Raw genomic sequence first — 10,495 nt, 5'->3', positions numbered from 1 at the left:
GCTAGCATGGCACACCCTCATACTCTGCTTCTGACTGCCTAGCTGTGCTGACCTAGCTACTGCGCATGTGTGAGAGATAAGATGGGACAGAAGTGAGATGCCTCATTCTGTAGCTAAAACAGAGAGCTCAACACACAGGGTGAAAAGAGGAGCTGCAGCAATGTGAAGTACCACAAAAAAAAAGGTGTTTTTTGAAAATGAAACCACATACATCTATTCTGGTACAACCTCTAAATACAATTATAAACCTGGAAATGAGCATAATCTAAGCACTTTAAGTGACATGTGCAGGTTTGGTTACATGCTGTTTAATGTGCTGAAGCTGAGCAGCTAATTAGCCATCTAGCCTGCAAACTGACGTTAGCAGTGCACTTTTTGCCAGTGAATGTTTGTTTGGTCGCTCCTTCAACAAGCTGAGGTGCAGGGCAAGAGTATGTGTTCATGTTTGTAATTTAGATAAGAAGGAGACTTTAGCAGGAACGCTGTTGTTCAGAGTGTGGGGCTCAGCAGGCTGCTGTCTAGCTGTTAGTCATTGTGACCGCCTGTGACTTCCCTGCATTATAAAAAGATTGGATTGGCTCCCTCTACCTGGATGAAGTCTACGTAATAGGATTCCAGCAAATTGGAACATTTTCATAATGTATATATCCATATATATAAAAATGTCTTATAGCTTAATTGTCTCTTGAAGGAGAACACAGGACAAGTGTTACTGTTGTATTGTTATATTATAATCTTAATATGTTAACTTTCTTGCACAAATACCCCAACGTCATTGGTTGTTTTGGATATGGGGCCATGACAGTAGTTAAAAAACAATGATATCGTGGAAATGTGGTATTTGTGTTGTCTTTTTTTTCAATGGTTAACCAAACACTGCTTATAAACATCCAATAATTGATTAAGGAAACTGTTTAAAATTGTCATCCCTATATTTCATAAAAGCAGGCTTAATGTGAGCCTGTAAATTCCCACACTGGTATAATAATACCAAACCACGAAGGAAAAGACAGGTACACATCAACTACATGTCCTCTTCTCCCTGTTCTGCTCTGTTCAAAGCAAAAAATGGAGAAAAAAAGTTTGGGCATCACTGTGTGGTGTCACCATCTTAGGGAACTTTACTGGGCTTCCAAACATCAAAGTGACCATTCACAGGCTGGAGGTGCTTCACTTTTCTTTTCACTCGCCATTAAAGAACATCGTGGAGGGGATAAAGACCTCGCAAAAGACATGTCTGCGAATGATATGAGAAGATGAAAGCAGCAGCACTAACCCGGCTCACCTCTCCAGGTGTAGCCTTTCACAGGGAGAGAATACACACTCCACAAACTAAAGCCACTGCTCAAACACAGCCAATGAGATAGGACGATAGAAACAGCTTCCTGTTGCTGTCCTCAAGTTCCCATCCTATGGACACAAGTCTAGAAACTGTTACATGTCAGTCCGCGCATGAAGGCCTTTCTATTTCTATTGCAATGTATGCAACCATGAAAATAGTTCAATGGAAACAATTAAAATAACAGTTGTTGTAGGAATAAAGTGCAAATGATTGCCAGGGTCATTTTTGCAAATGTCGAATTAAAGCCTTAGCGTCACTAGTCCTGGATGAACAACGCAGAAAACATCTTGCGCCTGACACCTCATTCATCATAAAAACAGAAAAGAAATGTGAGATGACAGGGCCATCTGATGTCAACAGAGGATGAGTTGAAGAGACAAGCGCAATATGGTTCAGCAGACGGAGATCTACGAATCCGTGGCCCCGATTCTCTCTGTATGCACAGTCCTACCCCACTCTGAATAATCTGTGCGTGCGCTGGGTGTGTGTCAAAGGAAATGATCAGCATGTTGCCAAAACTGAGCAGGAGAAGAGGGTGGCTCCATCCGCTAGTTTCTGCCTTGTAGTGGTATTTTCAGAAATACAGTTTGCTGTGAAATGACCTAATATTCTGGATCTAAGCCAATTGTCTCATAATTAACGTACGTAGTATATGTCTGCCAGGACTCAAGAAAAATCTCAACAGCATGATGCCCTGACTGGTGGACTCAAAGCCAACAATGGTGTCTACAGGGTATGTCAGTCAAAGGGGGAAAAAGACATGTACGTCTATATATACAGTACATCAGCAGTTGTTACCAGACTTGACATTTTTTGCCTGAGAGGCACATTGTGTCATATTATATCAGTTTCTAGACATGCAGTTTTTGGCGTTGCTTCTTTCAAACCAATCATACAACTCCCCCAATATGCATTCTGACCTCTACTTAAGTCCTTATGTACAACACTGACTTCATGCTGACATTAGGGTTGCACGGTGATACGGTATAACGCCGGGTCTTAAAAAGAGCAATGGTATCATTTTCAATACCATCATTACAATGCACTTATATAGCAGACAAGGAATAAATATAATTTATTTAATGCCTAAAAATGTGTATGTGTTAATTTTCATCACCTGACAGTATGGAGAGGGAGGGAGAGAGAGAGAGAGGGAGAGAGAGAGAGAGAGAGAGAGAGAGAGAGAGAGGGCCAGTCTTTGCACTGATGAGAATATATATATATATATATATATATATATATATATATATATAGCTGATTTGACCATGGAGGTGCAAGCATGATGTACTAGTCTGTACAGGACCTTCCTTCTGTACAACGTGTGGGATTTGTAATGGCACATTTCGGTACGCTTGGATCTTTCCAGGTTTGAAACCAAACCATGGGGAAATCGCTCCAAGTTTACAAACTGATCAACTGATTCGGACCAAAGCAAACAAACTATAGGAGTGAAAACTCAACGCGACAGGGAGACAGGAATGACAGCTGATCGTCCTTGCAGCGGCAGACCACGCGTAACAACACCTGCACAGGATGGGTACATCCGAATATCACACCTGCGGAATGGGTACAGGATGACAACAGCAACTACCAGAACTGGCAAATCTGGTGCAGTCCATGAGGATGAGATGTACTGCTGTGCTTAAAGGTCCCATGGCATGAACATTTCCTTTTGAGGTTTATTAACATTAATATATATAATAGTCTCACAAATGGCACATAAGGAAAGCTCATTGTGGGACTGGCCCTAGTGATTCAGTGATTTAGCACCAAGGCTTAATTTTGGGAAAGACATTTGATATGGTATTAGGGGACCACTAAGGTCTATATAAAAGCATCTAAAGACAGAGGTGGGTAGAGTAGCCAAAAATTGTACTCAAGTGAAAAAGTACTGTTACTTTAGAATAATATGACTCAAGTAAAAGTAGTCATCCAATAATAGAGTAAAAAGTGCTTGATGAAAAAAAATATCAAGTAGTGAGTAACTTTGTGTACGTCTGATTTATTTCTTAAAACAAGCATCAACCAGACAGACAAAAATACAAAATAATCATATTTAGGCAAACTATAGCCATCCAATCAATAAAAAATTAAATTAATTATTAATTAAAAAATAGCTTATTTGAGAGACTTGTCACATCAAATTTGGATGGATAATGCATGTGTAAACATACTTTATGACCTAAAAGACAAAGATCCACCTCTCCACAGCAGAAACTAAAACCACCGTACGTCTCCTCAGGTTGGATGTTGATGTTGAACGCTCATGTCCGTTTGTTTTGGTCGACACTAAACGCGCAATGTAGCTGCTGTTTCACACTTTTCCTAAAAGGTAACCATGCTTTCACTATGAGCGGGGGGGGGGGGGGGGGTCCTCCTGTGTTTGCGTTGCCTTGGCGAGTTTTGCTTCTGACGTCTTTGCTACGACTGTAAAGCTAACCTGTCGCAATGCTGAAACGAGTATGGTACTATGACCCCCGAACAACGACGTGTGATTGGTTAAGCACAGTCACGTGGTAGAGCCTTCAGCTGAAGACTCTTTCTGTCAAAATAAAACATTAAAATGAGACGTAGGCTGGGGTAAAAACAATGACGCGTAGTACGGAGTAACGAGCTCATTGTAGCCTGATGTAGCGGAGTAAGAGTACAGTTTATTCTTCACTAATCTACTCAAGTACAAGTAAAAGTATAGTGATTTAAAAATACTCCTAGAAGTACAATTTTTTCAAAAACTTACTCAAGTAAATGTAACTCGTTACTACCCACCTCTGTCTAAAGAGCACCATGTGATGGGACCTTTAATGCAGCTGGGGACCATACCATGTACCCCCACTGTTCAGGGACACATTTCTGTCCATTTCTGTCCATAGTCCATTTCTGTTAGTCACATGTCTGTGAAACTTGGTCAGTTTATGTCTTAGTTGGTAAATCTTTTAATGTTCATACAAATATTTACATATGTTACATTTGCTTAAAATATAAAAGCAGTTGACGGTGCTTTATTTTTATTTTATTGCTGAGTTTATATGCCACCCGCCGCCAAAGTGGCTTTTAAAAGGGACTGTTACATGCCAGTGCCTAATTCTACCCACATTAGGCGTGTGGGCATGTGCTAGTGTCAAGCCCTGCATATATTACAGTACATACTCATATTCATGCAACTTTTGATAGTACTACTTACAGCCTGGCAAAGTTCTACATAGTGCAAGTGTTCCACAGGCAGAGCAGTGGGTGGTAAATGGATAACCAGCATGGCTTTTCTTTGCAGACATTCATTTATTCTCTGGTGTGAAGTTATTTATTTTTTTATGAAACACTTGCAGAAAAACAACAAAAAATGATTATGAAAAAATATTGCTCTGTGTTACCTCCTATTGTGACCTGTGCAATATGCCAATATGCCATTTTTTAATTATTATATTCATTTTAAAGATTTTTTGGGGCATTTTAGGCCTTTTAATGACAGGACAGCTGAAGAAGTGAAAGGGGAGAGAGGGAGAACAATAAGCAGCAAGGGGCCGCAGGCCGGAGCCGATACCGGGCCCGCTGCATCGAGGAGCAAACCTCCACATATGGGCACCCGCTCCACCAACTGAGCTTTACAGGCACCCTAATTTTTATATTCTTAATTATTACTTATTCATCAATACATATGTATATACAGTATATTAGTACTCATCATGTATATAGAAGACTTGTTAATATTACTATTATTTATCTTCTTATTTTCTATCCCATTATATATTTCTTTTCAGATATTTTGCTATATTTTCTTATAAGTGGTGTTGCATTTGAGCTGCTATTTGCCTTCACATTGATATATTGAAGCAGCACAGTTAAAAAAAACAGAGCCACCAGAAAAATTAAATGTATTAAATCTAAAAAACAAAATGATGGTGGTGTGGTGAACCTAACCAGCATCATTAAGATGTGACTCCACTGTGGGTATGACACCAGTGGAGGAAGAAGTATTTAGATCCTTTACTTAAGTAAAAGTACTATTACGACACTGTAAAAGTACTCTGTTACAAGTAGAAGTCCTGATTTGAAAATGTTACTTAAAGCTTCCACATGATGCACCAATCCGTGAAGGCACTTCACCCCCACCCTTCCCCTAAGCAGTTGCTAGTAGCCAAGGAGGATTATAAAAACATGATGGACACTTAAGAAGAGGTCATTATCTTCAATCGAGTTTCTGCGCGGGAAAGTCACCGGACGCAACAATCGTCTGAACATAACCATCGTCTGAACATAACCATACTGAGAAATCCAGTTGTGAGGAGCTGAGAGTCTTAATTAGCTTTGTAGCAACTCATTTGGCAATGGCTTGAATGTAGCAGACGTTCATTAATATCCAAACGTTACGTGCTACAGCTGTAAAGAAAAGTATGTAAGTATTGTCAGGAAAATGTACTTAAGGTAAAAGTACTCAATTCATAAGGGCAAGATGGAGGGTGGGGGTTGTGGCCTTGACCAACTGCCACTTTGCTCGTTTGAAAGCCATGATGTCTCTCTCTCATGGGCGGACCAAATTCTCTGGGCGGGCAAAGCAGAGAAAGGGTGGGGGTAACCTTGCTTCTTGTGACCTCATAAAGAGCAAGATTCTAGATCGGCCCATCTGAGCTTTCATTTTCTCAAAGGCAGAACAGGAGTCACATTCCAATTGAAAGATAACGAATAGGCACACACACACACCACTGTGGCCAAGAGACCCCACCCTTTGTGAATAAGACCAGGGGGTCTAGGAGCAGAGGGTCAGACAAATTTGGGGAAGAGCCAGGTTAGGTTGACTCTGTATTTGTCTCTAGGATATCCTATGTAATAAAATGGATTCACACATCAACATCTGAGATTTTGACTACTAATTGAATGAACCCTGAGATGGAGCAGGATTTAGCTCCAACAATACCCAGGGCTCGGTTTACACCTATTGCCATTTCTAGCCAATGGGGGGGCATAGGCAGGCTGGGGGAACCCACGTTAATGTTAAAAAACTCAAAGAGAAATTTAATGCTCACTTCTGCACAAAGATTATTTGGAGTGAGCAGCTGAGTGATGAGGTGTTTGGCTGGTTTGAAAAGATCCCTTCACACCCCATAATTCCCCTCAAATAATAACAGTTCACCCCTGTGGAAAAAGGCAGATGAGTCACCCACAGTGTACCTCCACTCGTGGCAAAGGATGCACTGGAGAGGCAGCGCTGACAGGAATCATAATTTACCACTTTCCAGTTAAACGACAAGCTAAATGAGAGCGAGAGAGAGAGAGAGAATGCAATGCACAGAAATGGCGTGACTTTGTGCATGTGTGTGTAGGTACAGTTTATCTGCGTGTCAGGGGTTAAAACATGAAAGACACATTGTTAAATTACTAATTTGGGACTAAAAAATAAACAGATCTTGCAGTGTCCTGTACGCATTTAGGATGTCACCCCGATTTTTCTATTACGGGTAAAGTAGAGAACTCGGTGAAAAAGCCTTCAGACTGACAGGGACACTAAAACTTAATCCCAGAAATAGTCAATTCTTTAGAGGTGAATTGGCATCTCTTAAAAGGATTAGTGAGGAACTCCTGTAGCTAAAAGAAGTAGAAAACATAAATATCCAATCTAAAACTTGCCAGATATAGCAAAAGCAACAGAATCAACAGAATCAGTCTCTTTTGCGGTGCCCTGTTGTGTCCTGCTGCGTCCTGCTTCATCCAGCTATGCCCTGCTGTGCCACGCTACATACTACTACCATTCTTTAGTTACTGTTCCATTATATTTATTGGGATTGTTATTGCCACTGTGCATCACATCCCCAATCGGCCCCGTCCGACTCCGCCTACCAAGAGCCTGGCTCTGGCCGAGGTTTCTTCCTAAAAGAGAGTTTTCCTTGCCACTGTCACACTGCCTGCTCTTGGAAGAATTACTAGAATTTTTGGAACTTTATAAATTATAGAGTGTGGTCTAGACATACTCTATCTCTAAGTGTCTCGAGATAACTGTTGTTATGTTTGATACTTTAAATAAAATTGAATCGAATTTTAGAGCATGTATGCTGTCGCACGTACACAGTCCATGTTAACAAATGCTGCCTTTAATTTATAATGAATATTATGCTTATAAAGCTGCATTTTCAATGTTGGGATAGATTTTATACTAGCAAGAATTATTACTAGAAAGGCTTAAACTCTTTTTTGGGACATTTTTTGGCCTTTATTTGGATAGGATAATTTAGACATGAAAGGGGAGCGAGAGGGGGACTGACATGCAGCGAAGGGCCGCAGGTCGGAGTCGAACCTCCTGTCACTGCGTCAAGGAGTAAACCTCTATATGTGGGCGCCCGCTCTACCAGGTGAGCTAACCAGGGACGCTTAACATGTTGTTTTGACCCAAATCCTGATCTTAGTAATTTAATATCTGATAATACCCAATCCAATGTGATAATTTGATTTTCATACATGATACAGGTGCATATTGCCTAAATAAGGCCTAACTTAAGATTTGAAAGAACTCTAGATTTGCTATAAATATGCAAGGATCACATCTTTGGTTTTACGGTTTACTAAAATTTTTGCAGTGTCCAATAGTGTTTTTATAAAATCTGCGATTTCTCTGACAGGGAATTTGTTGTGCCGGCGTGACCCCCTGCCTTAATTCCCTTAAATAGAATTGAAATGCAGTTTTAAGCCCAGTCCAGTCCAAAGATCCGCGACGAGACAAGTTCACACCAATGAGACGAGACGTATCATCTGCAAAGGAACAACTCTTTGTACTTCCGTTCTAACTTCTGACTTTCAGGCTTTATTCAGCTGGATATATCATTTGTTGCATCTGCATATGAACAACTAACTACAAAGTAGTTCTTGCTAGAGTTGCATTTCTAGTGATGAATTGGTTTATTTATGTAATTCATGCTTTGTTCTATGGCCGCTTGCTCTCTTCATTCACTTTCTAACTCACACTGACCACACCGCTCGCGGGTGCTTGTTGAGTCTCCGTCTAAAAGTCTGCCATTTCTACCAGCTGACAGTTCACAACATAGAAATACAATTAATTATGGATCATTTTATTTCTATGGTTTGTAGCTGACTTTACAAGCTTCCTTCACTATCTATTGTCTGTTGAAACAGGTGAAGTCTCCAGAGTTGAGGCAACACCATCAGCAGAGACAGGTTGGTTGAGACCAGTGCAACTTTTCCCCTGTAACTTTCTAAAATGTTTTTATCTTGTCACAAATCTTTCTTCTGAACTGAGCTTCAATCAACAGTAGGGCTGCTCGATTACGGAAATAAGAAAATAACCAATATTGAAATCCTGATTATTTAACACGATTACTCATTAACCTTTGAATATAGTGGATAGTGTCCAGGGTATAATCTTTTAGTGTTCTTTATCTCACAGAAAGAGTCTTTGGATCAGAATAAATAACGGAGAACCACTGCACTTTCTACCGTGAAAATTCCCCAATAAAAGCTAAACAAAGAACTACACAATCGATCATGGTCCGGCAGGAATGTGATCGAAAATTTGGGGAGAAAACAACAGCATCTGCAAGTAAGATCCCAGCTTTCCCTGGCATTAGCGTTTAGCTACATGTAGCAGTGGATGTAATGTAAATGCAGTTACGTGCCTGGGGAAGATGATGATTTGACAATATCCAGCACAGATCAAGGTCATCTCAAGAGTAGAAAAATGTGTAGTTCAGAACACAATAGGTCTTTTTTAATGTCTGACGAAAGACTTACATTTTTGTTTAGAAGAACAAAAAGAATGCAGCTGAAAGACATTTTGCTTTGATCATCAATATATGGGACATGATGGGAATACACCTATCTGTATTTAGAAAAAGAATCCTTCCACTCACCTCTGGCACTCGCTGGCATGGAGAACCAGTTCCTGGTTGTTCTTGGCGCCGACAGTGAGCTCGTGCTCCGTTGGGTTGAAGATGTCGAGCAGTAGGTGACACTGGCGAGTGCTGTGGACGGACAAAGACACGAGCTAAGTGGAGGACCAAAATCTAGTATGTATATAAAAAAGTACAAAAAGATTTACTGTTTGCACAGGCTCATACTAATGCTTCATGGCTCCTAGAGGTGGCACTCGACACATGAAAGAGAGAAACTTGAACACGAGTTAACTAGCCAAAGAAGAAGAGGTTTTCAACAAGATGGCGGACAGCAGACTGAGGAAAATACCAGATGCCCCAGTCAGGTTTAAGTCCAAAGCCTGGACACGTAGTTGCTCTCTAGTTCTGTAACTTCAAATTACAGACTGAAAAAACTGGGGCTGCAAAATTTTACTTTTTTTAACAGTTTGGACTTGCAGTGGATAAAGAGAGAAAACCCGCATATAACCTTTTCAGGTGCATTTTGTATTCATAGTCCAATATTGTGATGTATCATTAGAGGGTTGTCTAGCAATATAGTGATTATTGCAGAATTGCTGTATTGTGATATTATCAGTATTGTGAGCAAGGTATCGTATCGTAAGGTACACTGTGATTCCCATCCCTACGGTGCACAATTTTAGTAAAACATTTCTACACAAATAAGGTGTAGGGTGTCTGTATGCATGATGACTTGTTTATGTGTATGTGAGTTTATACTTCATGCATGAGGTCATGATTACTTTCTAAAAATACAAGGCCACATACACCCACGCGCACACGCAGCAAATGCATGAGATCAAGAGAAGACACGGTGTGAAGTACTCATCAGTCCTTGTCACAACATCAAAGGTGGCGGACCTTTCATCAGGCCCACAGGCCTGGCTGAAGCACGCCATCTCCACATCATCCTGGGACCTGCCTTTCTCATGCAGATCATAAGAGGGCCAATTTGTGATTTAGATCAAGACGGATAATGATGGATGAAAGGAATGGATGTCTAAAAACAGAACAGACGACAAGACTGTTCAATGTAGCCATTTAGTACAGGCATTATGCAACATGACCCCACACAAATTGCAATAGAAATTCAAATAGAAAGTCTCCTCTATAACATATATAAAAATAGTCCAAAGAAATCCAAGTGGTGGAAAGTATTGAAAAATACTAAAATCTGTGATGCCAGTTTCCGATTGCAGCCCATGTTAAAGGTCCTATGGCATGGTGCTCTTTTGATGCTTTTAAATAAACCTTAGTGGTCCCCTAATACTGTATCTGAAGT

General features: G+C 40.4%; 1 protein-coding gene across 4 annotated transcripts in view; it reads right to left on the bottom strand.

Annotated features, from left to right (window-relative positions):
• trappc9 (trafficking protein particle complex subunit 9) overlaps positions 1-10,495 on the bottom strand; it is a 265,848-nt gene that overhangs the window by 112,386 nt on the left and 142,967 nt on the right. For all 4 annotated transcript variants that reach the window (XM_032535067.1, XM_032535068.1, XM_032535069.1 and 1 more), the window contains one exon: positions 9,193-9,303. In XM_032535067.1, the coding sequence (XP_032390958.1) occupies positions 9,193-9,303 (111 nt within the window). The remainder of the gene's footprint in view (positions 1-9,192; positions 9,304-10,495) is intronic.

Source organism: Etheostoma spectabile, chromosome 14, assembly GCF_008692095.1.
Source record: "Etheostoma spectabile isolate EspeVRDwgs_2016 chromosome 14, UIUC_Espe_1.0, whole genome shotgun sequence".
In the NCBI taxonomy this organism is placed as follows: Eukaryota; Metazoa; Chordata; class Actinopteri; order Perciformes; family Percidae; genus Etheostoma; species Etheostoma spectabile.
This window is presented reverse-complemented; position numbering and strand designations above follow the sequence as displayed.